Below are 13,870 nucleotides of genomic sequence, written 5' to 3'. Positions count from 1 at the left end.
TAAACAGATCTTCCTAATGAGAAATTTTGGATTTTTAACGGATCCCTGTTCTTTGTAGCTTTTCACATTATGAGCAAGCCTCTTTTTTTAAGATTTAAGTATACATATTTTATGTTTTTGTGGAAAACAATTTCAAACTAATATCCATTTACGAAGCTAAAACCGAAAATGTTTAGTTCTTTATTTTTTACTTGATAAAAAAAATGTTCCTTTTCCGGTTTCCTGTTTTGTCAAGGCATGGGAACACATGTGACGTCATCGCGTTCGACAGGAATCTCGTGCGCGGGAGTTTTGTTTGTAGGATCAGCAAACAGAACAAAGCAGCAGGTATTTCATCGAAACCGTGGTCTTTAGTAGAAAAATGTCACTGCTTCTAGGGGGTTCGAACCATGACACTTGGCTCTTTGCTCTTAAACCCAGAGCAGCTTTACGGAAGATCAAACTTTTTGTACGAAATTACGCAAATTAGCGCTAAAGCTAAGTTAGCGGGCGACTTCAATTTAGCCAAAAAATGCTTTGAAAGATACAAATAAGCCTTTTGAAAATATGAACAGCTGCTGTTGTTATTGGAAAACTTTGATTTATAGGAGTCAGTTTGTAGTCGTTTGGTTAAACACTGGTTTCCCCATAAGTGTTACGTCAACTTATCAATAAAGTTTTTGAATTTGAACAACGGGGTGTAACTTCAACAGGCAATGTTAACTTTAGAAAACATTTGTCTCTTCTAATCATTTATTATAAAATGCGGATTAAAAAAAGCTTTGAACACCTGCTGAGACGCTGCAGTTAACATTTTATTTTATCAACTACAACTAAGAACTACAAATCCCTGCTGCATAACAGGCTGCAAATTGGTTTGATAATGCCACTTTATTCCCTGAATTATGTAGAGGAAAGAAAAGTAATTTAAACGTATATATTTAAAATTATTTGACTAATAAAAATTCGTTAGTATTCAGTATATTGCTTAAAAACCTCTAAAGAGGATTGATGGATAATTGCATGCTGGGAAATCATGTTTCACGTGTTTAAGTTTTAAGTTACTGTTAATATTCTTATTCTGTGCTTAGGTGTTTTGGGTCGTTTAAAACGCTCCTATTTTAGTTTAAGAAAATATCCTCAAGTCTTTTATGTTTTGAAGAAAAACTAGTATTAAATCAGTAGGATTTAGTTAAATGAAAGCATTAGACCTCCTTAAACTTTCTGTCCTGTTTTGTTTTGTATCGTGGTGTTTGCTGCTCTGACACTCCTTTTTGACTCTGTGCAGTGAGGACCCTGCCTGAGGAGAATTCAGCTTTTCATTCAAGAGTCATGGCCATGAGGAGCGAGGCTCGGGTGGAGGCAGAAGTGGCGGTGGAGGAGGAGGAGAACTTTGGGCCGCAGCCTCTTAGCAGACTGGAGGTTTGAACCCTGATAGTTCTATTGTGTCTTTTGCAGAAGCTTTGTTGTCTTAAACATTTTGGTTTCTGCTTGCAGCAGTGTGGAATCAGCTCCAGCGACATCAAGAAACTGGAGGACGCAGGCTTCCACACCATTGAGGCCGTGGCGTACGCTCCCAAGAAGGAGCTGCTCAACATCAAAGGCATCAGCGAGGCCAAAGCCGACAAGATCCTAGTGAGGAACAGCAGCTTCTGGCTTCAGGGATTCTGCTGCTCCTACCTAACGGTTCTGTTATCTCTCTCAGACTGAAGCTGCCAAGCTAGTACCGATGGGTTTCACTACAGCCACAGAGTTCCACCAGAGAAGGTCGGAGATCATCCAGATCTCCACAGGATCCAAAGAGCTGGACAAACTCCTGCAGGGTGAGTTTGCTGGAGCTCCTTCACCATCCCTGAGGATTTGAAGAATGTTGACCTTTTCCTTCCTGAGTTCAGGTGGTATTGAGACAGGCTCCATCACAGAGATGTTTGGGGAGTTTCGCACGGGGAAGACGCAGCTGTGCCACACCCTCGCTGTCACGTGTCAGGTAAGATCAGCGCGGAATGGCCAAACTTCCATCTGTCTGATCACGTGAAGCTTTCAGTCCTCTGTTCTGTTTGCAGCTGCCCATCGATCAAGGGGGAGGAGAAGGGAAAGCGATGTACATCGACACAGAGGGGACCTTCAGACCAGAGAGGCTCCTCGCTGTGGCAGAGAGGCGAGTTTCCACCGTGAGCGTCAAACTCCTCATCTTACTTTGAGAAAATGTTAAAACTCTGGGCTCTTCAGGTACGGTCTGGTGGGCAGTGACGTCCTGGACAACGTGGCGTACGCCCGCGCCTTCAACACCGACCATCAGACCCAACTGCTGTACCAAGCTTCAGCCATGATGGCAGAGTCCAGGTGAGTCCTTCACACCTTCTGCTGTCCTCCAGTCCACTTCCTGAGATCAGACAGTTTGCAGGTTTCCGAACACATTCAGTCAAAGGTCACATACCCAAGTGTTTGAGCTTTAAAGTCCGATCATCTTTTTTTAAAATCTATTTTCAAATCATTCCCAGTAATCTTTTTATCATGAATATGCTGATTTTGGCCAAACTAGCATAACTGGTTGCCTCTAGTTGAATGTTTATCCTTCTTTTACAATGCAGCAAATAGGTTCATTTGAAGAATGAGAGATAAAAAATCAATACATTTAAATATATATATATGTTTATTGACATGTTATTGAGGGAAACAGTATGTCAGGAGGGGGCGGCAATGAAATAGAGGATTATGTCATCAGCATGGAGGTGGATGGAGGAGTCAGATGTTCTTAATGTTGATAACTGATGAGATCCATCAGGATAAACCTCAGACAGAACTGCCCCCTGCTGGTGGCTCTGTTAGTGCACAGACAGCGAGGACTTTTCAGGTGCCTCACTGGTCATCATATTTGGTGGACTTTGTGAGGAAGCCGCAGAGAAAACCCACACATGCAGCCAAATGTAATATTCTACCGAAGGAGGTTGACAAATGGAACTGCTGTTAAAAAAAAAGTTGTCAGTTCATCTGTATTGTAAAAAAAGCATCAGAACATCAGCTTTAGATTACTTTAGATGGTGCGTTTGTGTCTCAGGTATGCCCTGCTGATCGTGGATAGCGCCACTGCTCTGTACAGAACCGACTACTCGGGTCGAGGAGAGCTGTCGGCCCGGCAGGGGCACCTGGGCCGGTTCCTGCGCATGCTGCTGCGACTGGCAGACGAGGTACGGGCCCACCTCTGATCCCTGCAGATTCTCACCTCTAGATTACAAATATGATCCAGATTCAGATGTGGTGGTTTTTATGAACAAAATCCAGAATTATCTATTTTTATTTATTTACCAACATTTTGGGGGTTTGATTTGTAGACAAAAACTATCAGCACAGCGTACAAAGTTTTAGGTTCAAATAGAAACTGTAACCCTTGTGCTATCCTAGGTACTTTAACGTTGGGAGTTGGGTCATCTAGACCCACTAGACAGTGCTCTGAACCTTTTTCTTCAATGATTTGTGATCTTCACTGGTGTCCATGGATTACATGAAATCTTTCCACCTTTATCCACCTTTGTCATGGTAGGGAGAACACGTCAATGTAAGGACAAGATAGCACAAGGGTTAAAAAAATATATATGTATTTTATTTTATTTTTTGCCACAAAGGCTGAAAGGAAAATTCCTGTTGAGTCTTTGTTTGAAACTAAATAGTTGTTAATTTGGGGGAACCGGATCACCGGATCCAACTTTCCCATTCTGACTTCTGTTGTTGCAGTTTGGCGTTGCCGTGGTGATAACCAACCAGGTGGTTGCGCAAGTGGACGGGGCAGCCATGTTTTCTGCGGATCCTAAGAAACCCATCGGAGGGAACATCCTGGCGCACGCCTCCACCACACGGTGAGTTTCCCTCCGACCCAGTTCTGTGCCGCCGCGCCTCCATCTAAAGCCCTGCTGCTTCGCTCAGGTTGTATCTGAGGAAAGGTCGAGGGGAAACCCGGATCTGCAAGATCTACGACTCGCCTTGCCTGCCTGAGGCCGAGGCCATGTTCGCCATCAACGCCGACGGCGTGGGCGACGCCAAGGACTGAGCAGCAGGAGGAACGCCATCAGCATTTAGGGACCGTTTTCTGATAAATAGTTCTTCACTCAAAAGAATTGTCTATTAAAACACTTCATCCATCTGTACATATTCTTTAAATTAAATTTATTTTATAATTAAAAAGCAAACTTTAATGTTTTTTTTTGTTGAGGAAACTTCAAACTCAACGCTCAAAACAGAACATTTATTGTTTTCATAAATTATGTGATGGTCAGACAAAAGGACCTTTTCCGGCTCAAAATAGGCTTCATGCTCAAAGGTCACACGCTCCGCTTCCTTCAATCACACCTAAACCTCGTTAGTTTGGGACTGATCCAGAACCGATTCAATCTCTGGCTCCATAGTCCCAGATTTCCTCAAAAACAACCCTGGATGGAAACTCCACATCACCGAAAACAAAGGAATGACTCCAAGAAAAAGAAAGGACAGGTCAAAGTTCACTTTGCTGAGTCTCTCTGAGTTATGGGTATTTCTGTTCAAACCTCCTTCAAAATAATTTTCTCCTTTTGGTCTCTGAGATAAAAAAGACAAAAACGTTAAAGATTCAATAAGTTAAAACAGTTAAATCAGGACTCCACACACACACACGAGCACTCCAGGTCTGAAATCAGAGTTTCACAGTGATGCTTCACACCAACAGATCTTCCAGGAACCGTCACTTGTTCCCATCTGTTAAGACGCGCAGCTCAGCCTCCAGTTTCCTCGCCTCTGCAGCCTGAAAATGGGGAAAGCGTGATCTTTCGGGTATGCAGCCCTGTAGCCCGTGTTTGAGGGGGCGGGTCTTACGTTGGTCGGCGCTTCGTCGCAGCTGGAGGCCGTGTTCAGCGCCAGCTCCGCCCAGTTTGTGGCCTCGGAGATGTTCCCGAGCTTTTTGTGACACTGAACAAACACAGGAGCGCACGGTGAGCCACTGCCAGAAGCACATCGCACATCCACAGAGTAGAGCGGGTTGTTACCATGGCGATGTAAAGTCTCACCATCCTGGAAAAACCTGGACTGAGCTCCTCTGCCTGAAAAAGTTGAAGGAAAGTCAGTGAAATGTTCTAAAGCAGTTTGAGACCTAAAGAAGGAAACATGACAGAAAAAAAGGGTTCAACGCTCTCTGCAGAAAAAACCTCAACCGAAGGGTAGGGCCTGTTTGGACCGTTAAAAGGTCCAATTCCATCAATTTAAGTGAGGAAGATGGCTCTTCTATTAAGAAGTGACGAACATGAACATCTTTAAACTTCCATTTCTGTGGGATCATTAACTCTTATTTTGAAATTTGGTTTTGGAGAGTTTAGGGGGTTATAAAAAATTTTTTTTAAAACACAAAATACTCTAGATGACTCTAGATTAAATAAAACTCCTCCAATAGGGGGCGGGGCCACTTTACATGAAAAGGTTTTGCTTTTCATAAGTGATGTGGATCTGCTGCATCTAGATCCAACAATCCGAGCGTGAAGCTGCAGAAGGGAGCCGCACCTTCAGAAAGTTCTCCAGTGCATCATGCAGTGAGGAGGTGGGGGCGCTCCGATAAAGAGCAGCCGCCGCCTTCTTCTCCAACCAGTCCAGCGACGCCACCTGCAACCCCAGAAACCAGTTTGAGTGGTCCGCAGAGTTACGGCCCGAGCACAAGAGTCCGGCTTTCACCTCAAAGCACCATCGGCCTAGCAGGAAGTAGCAGACGGGGTCGTCGTCTCGCAGGCGGAGCGCTCGGTCCAGATGCTCCTGAGGGTCACAGGAAACCGTTTTTACCAAAATCTGAGTGTCTAGACCCAGAAACAAACGTCTCATTAGACGTTTCCTCCTCTGAGCGGGAAGTGTTTTTTTTTCATTGAAAGTAGTTCATGATGTTTGAATCCAGACTACAGACTGTGACGTCACCCATAGAAAATGCTTAACCTCCGGCCAAATCCCTCGCCATTGCTTCCTGATACGGGCGCCGCCATGTTGAAACCAGTCGATAGAGCGACTCGGACCAATCAATCGACTGGTTTCAACATGGCAGCGCCCGTATCAGGAAGCAATGATACTTCCTATTTACAACAGGAAGGGGAGGGGAAGAGTTTTTACAGTAAATGGTACAGTCTCACCTCTGACTACAAAAAAGAAGAAGACCTTTGATCCCAGCTTCTGTTTTACTATAAATCACCTGATTCCCCCAAAAGGGGAAGCACTGAAAGATAAAAGCATCTGAGAAAACCCCTTTGTTTTCATTCCCAGAGGTGCTGCCTTCACTGCCCTCAATCTGCCAAGGATTTCCCAGAGTTCTGAAACCTGTTTAAGTATTTTAGATTAAAAAAACGATTTCATGAAGCAGCTGGAGAGGTTTTCCCGTGTGAGAACGTAGCAGATGTGAGGTGGGTTGTGTGTGTGCCTCACCTTCAGGAGGAAGCCGCTCTTCAGTTTGCTGTGTGTGCTGTCGTGCTCCGCGCTCAGGCTGCTCAGCACTGCCAACCTGAACACAGCAGAGGAGTCCAGACGCACCGCAGAGCTCAAACCACGCAAATGCCCTTTTCCCACCTCAGTAACGCACACACACTCTTACGTTTAAAACGACACACACTTCAAACTGGCGTTACCATTTGTGACACTCTGCGTTTAGGCCGTTCCTCTTCAGAGCCGCTTCGGCTTCGTCACGACCTTCAACAGAGAAAACACACACGGGCTTCCGTCAGTCCCGGCGGAGTAAAGGATCATGGGAAAGCGATTCTGAGAGTCCCACCTTTCTGTGCATAGCTCATCCTCTCCTGTTTGTCCTGAGCAGCAAAGTACACGTCCACGTACGCTCGAGCCAGTCGCCATAGAAACTCCCTGCTGTGTCCGTGCTGCAGGAGGAGCAGATCATCAACATGACCATCTCAGACGTCTGCATTCATGCTGAGCCTCCTTCATGCAGGCAAGCGGTGAACTTATGAAACTGAGCTGTAACGAAGTGAAAGGCGGCGGCGACTCACCTCCGCTCGGTTGTCCAGCAGCAGCCGGAAGCCTTCGGCCTTCAGGCTGGCGTCTCCCGTGTGCAGGATGTCGCTCTGAGCCAGGAGGAGAGCCAGCTCTCCGCTCGGCACCTCGTTAGGCTGCTGCAGACTTCCCTCATTTTCCTCTTCATCGTCATCCTCTTCCTCATCCACCCCGTCCTCCTCCTCTGGTGAGTCCTCCTGGCGGAGGGTGAGAACTGTCGCGCAGCTCTGGTCCTCCTCTTCCTCAGACTCGGGCTGCTTGTCTGCCTCCTCTCTGTCCGTGAAGTCGGAGTCTGCGTACGCCGTGGAGTACCTGAGCAGACACCAACACGTCCAGATTCCTACACTTTACTATGCAGTAAGAATTTTATTATCGACCTCCATTTAACCGGGATATTCCCAGTGAGAAACAGAGGCTTCTGCTTATGCTCATCACTCTCTCACTGTTGCTATAGCAACACTTTGATGTAGTCAGGGGAAGCCAGACGGAGTGTTTATTGTGTGTAAACTAAGTGGACGCTTGTTCCTGTGGTTTTACTTTTACAACGCAGGCCAGCTAGATTTTAGAGGTTGTCATGGCAACCGCTTCACAGAGCGCACAGTGGACTGGGTGAAGGTGAAGCAGATGTTGAGGCCGATCTTCATGCAAAAAAACATGGAAATGTTCTGGACTGAGAGGATGGAGAACGCCACGATTGTTGCCATGGTAACAAGTCCACTCTCTTATCACCATGAAGCTGCTTGAATCCTAATGTGCAGGAGCTTATCATGTGACACTCCCCATCTGGGGACACATTTCCATGTTCGGATGTTCCACCACACAGTCGGAGTTCTGAACTCACCCCCCCTCGCTGGTCTCCTCACACGTGCTGCTCATTCCCTGGCTGGCGGTGAAGTAGATGGAGCTGGAGCTGGCGGAGTCGGTGCGGTCTCTGTGGACTTGCCGCCGCCGGCGGATGCGCTGATTGTCCTCAACGCCCTTCCTAAAAGCGGAGGGAGAGCGTTGGGTTTTCTGTCCCGCGCGAGCGGGCCGGGACAGACTCGTCACTCACTTGATGTCCTGAATGATCTGCAGGGCAATGTCCTGCAGGCCCCCCCTCAGCTCTGCCACCTCGGAGCGCAGCGAAGCCACACTGCCCAGGACCTGGTCCAGCTGCTTCCTGAGCTCCAGCTCCTGCTGGGGGGACAAGCTCTGAACCACGGCCTCCACCGCCGCCAGCGCCTGCTGCTGCGCCTCCATCTCTGCAGGGGGACACGCCCACACAGAACTTCAAAAGCTTTACAGAGGAAAATCTAAACCGAGCAGGAGCTGCAGGAGAAAAACAAAAGTCATCTGATGTAAACAAAGATCCACCAAAAGAAAAGTTACTGTCAACAGTGTAAAACTCATGGAAGCTGCAGCTCTTTGCAGCTATAACAATCAGAAACTGTCCTTTAGGCAAAGACAGAGATGCAAAGCTTTCGCTTTTATTTTGAAAAGAGGTCCTTTCCGCTTCCTTTCTTCGATGTTTCAGCCTAGACTAGTTTCAGGAAAGCTTTAACAATTGTAGAAAAACAAACTAAATTGTAAAGACTGAATATTAATACACATTAATATTCATTACATGTGCAGCATCCTACTTTAGTGAAACCTTTCAATGTCCGTGTAAAAAACAAGAATAAGAAAAAAAACACAAATGTAAGCTGACATTTACGGAAAAATACACAATCCCTTTGATTTCAATTCACAGCATTTTTGACTCAACTATGCAATATACTGTGTGTATTCAATACAGTTCTAATAACTATGGATTTGCTTTTGGAGTTTCCATTTTAAACTAAATCTAAAGAATTTGGAAAGCCTAAATTTCGTATAACCTGCTCTATGACATCAACTATGTACTTTTTGGTTTTATTACATTATAGATTATTACATTACCAAAGACTGGAAGCATTTCTTGTCATGAAATGCAAAAAAATGCAAATGTAATTTAAAAAAATAAACTATAGTAAAAAAGTCAACCATGATAAAAGCATATAAAAATAAATATAAACCCAAATGTTAATGAATTAAAAACAGAAAGTTGTTGTAAATAAACATTTATCAAAGCACAAATTCTTGTCTGTAATAGTGTAATAACAAAAGTAGATCCCAGTGAAAAAAAAAGATAGAAAAATGTATTTTTCAATAGTTTAAAGTTAGCAACCTTTATTGACATCTGTCAACTAAACCATTAAGTTAAAGTGACATAATTTTAAATCTGCACACAAATTCTAGTTGTGCTTCCATTTAAATATATTTGTAACTTATCTCAATCCTAAAAAGTTGCATTAACAGAAAGTTTGAATAATTAATGGTAATGCATTCTTCTGTGTAATCAAATAATGAATGGCACGTGCTTTAATAATAAATTATGGAGGTTTCCTTTGGTCTATTTAACCTAACCTGTCGTAAGTTTAGTTACTCCAGCAGCAGCTGCTGCATTTAACTGAACGTATTTATCTTATTACTATTATTGCTGTTGTTATCTGGAGCAGCATCTGTCCATCACCCACCCTGCGCATCCAGCGGTTCCTGCGGGCTGGCCCCTCCACCCGCGCGGCCCAGCGGCTGCGGTGCCGCGCGGCTCCTGGAGAGCGGCTCGAGCGGAGTCCTGGTCCTGCGGATCTCCTTGTAGATGATGAAGGCGATCAGCCCCAGGCCGGCGGTGGCTCCCGCCGCGAGCCCGATCCAGCCGTTCCTGCCCAGCGGGATGCTCATCATGGCTCCGGTCGACTCACACTGGTCCGATCTCACTTACGGACGGCGTCAGGCGCGCGGACATAACCGGTAGAGATGACTGTCAGGATAACATGACAGCGCACACCTGACCTCATTTATCGTTCCTAAGCAAATGACTGCTTGCACGATGGCTAATGTTCCTAGCTATGAGCCAATAAAGCTTTGATGATTAAAAAAAAGCACTTCCGGTTTATTTGTTAATTTACTATTACGTAATTAGGCATAAAACATTTATTTAACAAAAATACAAATCTAACAAAAACATTTTGTTTGAAGCCAAAACGACGCGCCAAGCACCAATTTGCGAAGTGAAAGACCAGGCTAAAAACATTTGCAGCTAGAATGCGTTTCCGGTTGAAGATTTCAAATTAAAAAACTGGCAAGCACGAAAACAGCAACTGCGCGCATGCGTACTTGAAAAGCACGTTTCTAAATAAAAGTCTGTAATTTTTATTAAGAAGTTCAAAGCTGAATTATAAAATGATTAGATCAAACTTTAACTAAAATTGGTTTTAAAAAAAGTAATATAACAAATAAGCATATATTTAGATTTTTTAAGTATGTTTAGCAAAAACAGTTTGTAGCGACAGTGAATATATATTTATGGGAAGATGTTGAGGTTGGAGCTGCCAGGAAGTTTAAAGAAAACCAGAGGAGGTTGATATTGTATGGAAAGATAATAGTAGGATGGTTCACAAGGCGCATAAATTAAGAGGATAGAGATAATTGGGTTGGGTGGAGGCAGACGATAAGATGTGTTTTATTGTTTTGTAAGAATTTGTCCATCCTAGCAATTAGCAGTTGTCAAAGAATATATTTTAAATAAAGATAGAAAACATTTTGTTATTAGTAGTTCTCCATCCAATATGTTCTACAAAAAAGATGAATGTAGAACCTGACTTGCCTTTTTGAGATTTTATCTAAAGGTATAGTTAATGTAACACATTTATTTAGTTCTTTTGGAAAATCTTTTGAGTTGGTAGACATTTTAATAAACGTTAAAACTTTTTTTAAAGGAATAGTAAAATGAGTGTTTAATAACCCTGTGTAACATCAAAAGACACAAACAAATGACTGAATAAAAGTCAAGTTAAAAAGGGTCTTAAGCCTTTCCCTAAAAACATCTACAGTATCTGCAGCCCTCAGGTCCTGACTGTTCCAAAGAATCGAGAGTCATACCGCTGAAAAGACATTTTGGCTTGGCTTTTGGTTGAAATGATCAGAAGACAAGAAGCGGGGGATCTCAGGCCCTGCTTTAGTTATCAGTTTGATTATAGAATTTATTATTTTTCAACGCTATTAAAGATGAACAAAAATCTACCTCACTTCCAGGTACGCTAGGTTGTTCCTTCACTCTACACTCCTTCATCAATCAGGCCTTCTCCTTGAGCCAATATATAATGGCCTGTCTTTTCTCTCAACCAACCATAATCAATCTTTTGACATTAAAGTTCATGGAAGTTGTCTTTTTCTCTTCATTCTATGATCCTCTGGCCTCCTTCTCCGCCTGGAATGATGCTTTGACATGTTCGAACTATTAGCCACCATCAGTGTCTAGACTCTAGACTCTGTGGTTCATACATTTTTATGGTTCGAATTCATCCCAGGCATGCAAGACTTGTTTTCTGTAAATCTAATAAATAGTTACTTGCATTCCGGAGATCTCTCCTTGCTGTGTTTTTTGATTGTCTGTTGATCTTTTCTGTCTTTTTACTAAAACACAAAGTATAATCAGTCTTTGAAAGATCCTGCGTAAATACAGTTAGTGTTAATATTTTTCAAGGTAATTACAGTGAAAATTAAAGCTGTCTTTTGTCTTCACTGTTTCACTGACTTCAGGTATTCTGATCATTCAGGTTTGAAAAAGTAACTTGATGTGGAAACATTTGGGTCGTGATTCCTGCTGAAGGTTCACAGAAGACGACAAGCAGCCTCAGCAGGTATGCAGTCAGACAGGTTCAGTGAGCCGATGGGAAGGTGAGACTGGGCCATTGAAACAAAGGGGACTTAAACGGCTGCTTTCAGAAGTCAGTTCAGAAATGTGAAACATTTATCCTGAGAGTTAAATAACCAGACCGGATTTGAACTGAAACACTGCAGCTGTTTCAGTTCAAACCCAAACCCATCAAGAGATACAAACCTTTCCATTAAGATATAACCTGCAAAAGAGTTTCATTTATCAACAGGAAAAGACTTGAGACATGAATAGTGACGTGCAAGTTTTTAACTATTCTTGTCAGCTGTGCGTGACACCCCAGCACGGAATTGTTTCACTTTTATAGAATGCAGTTATTGTTCCTGTTGTGGTTCTGCTTATGACATTCCTGTCAACTCGTCAAAATGTCTGATGGGAAAAAAACCAAATACTTAAAAAAAAAGACCAACTTCAATAGAGCAACAAGTAGTCAGTAATATTTTCTTTTTTTGGCAGAAGCCATGTCTGCTTATAAAAAGATAACATGTTTGAAAAATAAATCAGTTATTGAAAAAAGTTTATTTTTATATTTAACTGATGTGCTTTTTTAAACGTTTTCATTCATTCATTCATCTTCTAAACCCATTTTTGCCCCTTTCGGTGTCACAGAGCCCATCCCAGCCACATGTGGGAGAAGGCAGGGGACATCCTGGACAGGTCGCCAGTCTGTCATAGGGCCACAGTCACTCACCCGTGCACACTCACATTCACACCAAGGCACAATTTAGAGTAACCAATTGACCTATGAAGCATGTTTTTGGACGGTGGGAGGAAGCCGGAGTCCCTGGAAAAAACCCACACATGCACGGGGAGAACATGCAAACTCCACACAGAAAGGCCCCCCAAAGGTGTTCTGGTTCAGGTCCCCCAGCTTGGACTTGTACCGGGGGCCTTTTTGCTGTGAGGCAAATGTTCTAACCACTGCGCCCCTTTATTTTATAATGTTGTATTTAAATATTCAGAGTTGATTTAAAGTATAATCACCAAAGCTTCCTTAATCCCACTGACTCTGCTTGAACCATCCAGTTCCTATCGAAACCAGGTTGGGTCTCATGTATGGCAAGCCAACATAATATTAAAAAGCTAACCTTTACATGTAAAGCTATGGACACCCCACGCTAAATGCACATTTTTCAAACGATTGCTTCTTTCATGAATTGAAAGGAATGTCATTCATCGGTCACTACCAAAACTCAGTCCTTGACTGGTCAAAGTTCGACTTGGTTTAACTTGGAATGTGCATTAAATGGCCACGTGTTTTGTACATAGAGCATGAAAACTGTCTTAAAAATGCGCCTATGCATGTATGAATGCTAGGGTTTTTAATGTGGAAGCCCAAAAAGCTAGTTTACACGTTTATGCATGTTTACATATACTTTTCATCGAAAGTAACTGCTTAAACGTGTCACCAAGGGTGGTCTGAGCGTAGCTTCAGACTAAGACTATGTTTTTCTTTTTAAGGAAGTTAGACAGCTCTTGTATTAGGTGGAACATGGACGGTTTTCTCCTAGTTTGTGCATAAGAGCAGCCATTTGTAGGGTTTAACCCTTTAACACCAGAGATGTTGCTGGCGTGACCTAAATAATACATGTTGTCTAAGATACCGTAACCTTTCGACTAATCATGCGATCAGTGTAAGTCAGCTCATTCTGATACAAAGAATAGCGGCATTACGGACCAAAACTACTTTTCTCAATGTCAGAATCGGCTGATTAATGTTTGTGTAAACGCTTCCCTACTGTGAAATATCACCCTAAAGCCCCTTTTCTTTGGTTCTGAAGCCTATGGAACTACGTTAATTGAGTAAAGGGTTAAAGAGTTATGGTAGTTGAAAACACAGGAGCTAAAGCTCTGCTGTTTAAGGGTTAAGTAAAGCAACCCACAAACACTCACTCACATACATGTGATAAACACAGCTCCTACTGATGTAATGTAACTGTAAATAAAATTTATAACAAGTGAATATTAATTTAGGTCATCTCGTAGCTTGTAGTTAAAGCATTTTAGGATCGTGTCCTATTCTGAAATGTTGCCGTACGACAGTGAAAAACGTCTTTATTGTTTATGACTTTAAATATTAAATCAAACCATCTGTAAGTTTGTCCTTTAAAAAATAATTTTAAAGGACAAAAAGTGATTTAATAACCTATTTTTTTA

General features: G+C 42.9%; 2 protein-coding genes across 3 annotated transcripts; one reads left to right on the top strand and one right to left on the bottom strand.

The window, feature by feature from the left end:
- Positions 1-178: 178 nt before the first annotated feature.
- Positions 179-4,163, top strand: rad51 (RAD51 recombinase). Of its 2 annotated transcripts, none has more exons than XM_004083901.5 (10): positions 179-327; positions 1,268-1,401; positions 1,477-1,614; positions 1,685-1,802; positions 1,875-1,966; positions 2,043-2,137; positions 2,209-2,322; positions 3,038-3,167; positions 3,712-3,833; positions 3,901-4,163. In XM_004083901.5, exons 1-10 carry the CDS (start codon positions 204-206, stop codon positions 4,022-4,024), a joined length of 1,191 nt encoding a protein of 396 aa, XP_004083949.2. In that variant the 5' UTR covers positions 179-203; the 3' UTR covers positions 4,025-4,163. The 2 variants fall into 2 exon arrangements, with proteins under 2 accessions (XP_004083949.2, XP_011490342.1); XM_011492040.4 differs by lacking the exon at positions 179-327 and adding an exon at positions 346-448.
- Positions 4,164-4,204: 41 nt separating this feature from the next.
- On the bottom strand, positions 4,205-10,082 carry rmdn3 (regulator of microtubule dynamics 3). Its single transcript, XM_004083902.5, has 12 exons — positions 9,513-10,082; positions 8,030-8,219; positions 7,820-7,960; positions 6,975-7,290; positions 6,743-6,845; positions 6,600-6,660; positions 6,400-6,475; positions 5,668-5,745; positions 5,500-5,598; positions 4,992-5,045; positions 4,822-4,914; positions 4,205-4,750 (listed from the first exon to the last, which is right to left on the bottom strand). Exons 1-12 carry the CDS (start codon positions 9,718-9,720, stop codon positions 4,691-4,693), a joined length of 1,479 nt encoding a protein of 492 aa, XP_004083950.1. The 5' UTR covers positions 9,721-10,082; the 3' UTR covers positions 4,205-4,690.
- Positions 10,083-13,870: the final 3,788 nt, after the last annotated feature.

The sequence above is a fragment of the Oryzias latipes genome, chromosome 24, assembly GCF_053564925.1.
Source record: "Oryzias latipes strain Hd-rR chromosome 24, Olatipes_Hd-rR_3.1".
NCBI lineage: Eukaryota > Metazoa > Chordata > Actinopteri > Beloniformes > Adrianichthyidae > Oryzias > Oryzias latipes.
The sequence above is the reverse complement of the archived record's forward strand: the minus strand, read 5'-3'. Positions and strand labels throughout refer to the sequence as shown.

What these genes read in the sequence shown, in the direction of transcription:
- rad51 (XM_004083901.5), top strand. Translation starts at nt 204, where the DNA reads ATGTTCCTTTTCCGGTTTCCTGTTTTGTCAAGGCATGGGAACACATGT. An exon ending in CTCCTCGCTGTGGCAGAGAG is followed by an intron (nt 2,138 to 2,208) that starts GCGAGTTTCCAC and finishes TGGGCTCTTCAG; the next exon opens with GTACGGTCTGGTGGGCAGTG. An exon ending in GCCATGATGGCAGAGTCCAG is followed by an intron (nt 2,323 to 3,037) that starts GTGAGTCCTTCA and finishes TTTGTGTCTCAG; the next exon opens with GTATGCCCTGCTGATCGTGG.
- rmdn3 (XM_004083902.5), bottom strand. Translation starts at nt 9,720, where the DNA reads ATGATGAGCATCCCGCTGGGCAGGAACGGCTGGATCGGGCTCGCGGCG. An exon ending in AACGCAGAGTGTCACAAATG is followed by an intron (nt 6,476 to 6,599) that starts GTAACGCCAGTT and finishes TGCTGTGTTCAG; the next exon opens with GTTGGCAGTGCTGAGCAGCC. An exon ending in AGAGCGGCTTCCTCCTGAAG is followed by an intron (nt 5,746 to 6,399) that starts GTGAGGCACACA and finishes TGTGACCCTCAG; the next exon opens with GAGCATCTGGACCGAGCGCT.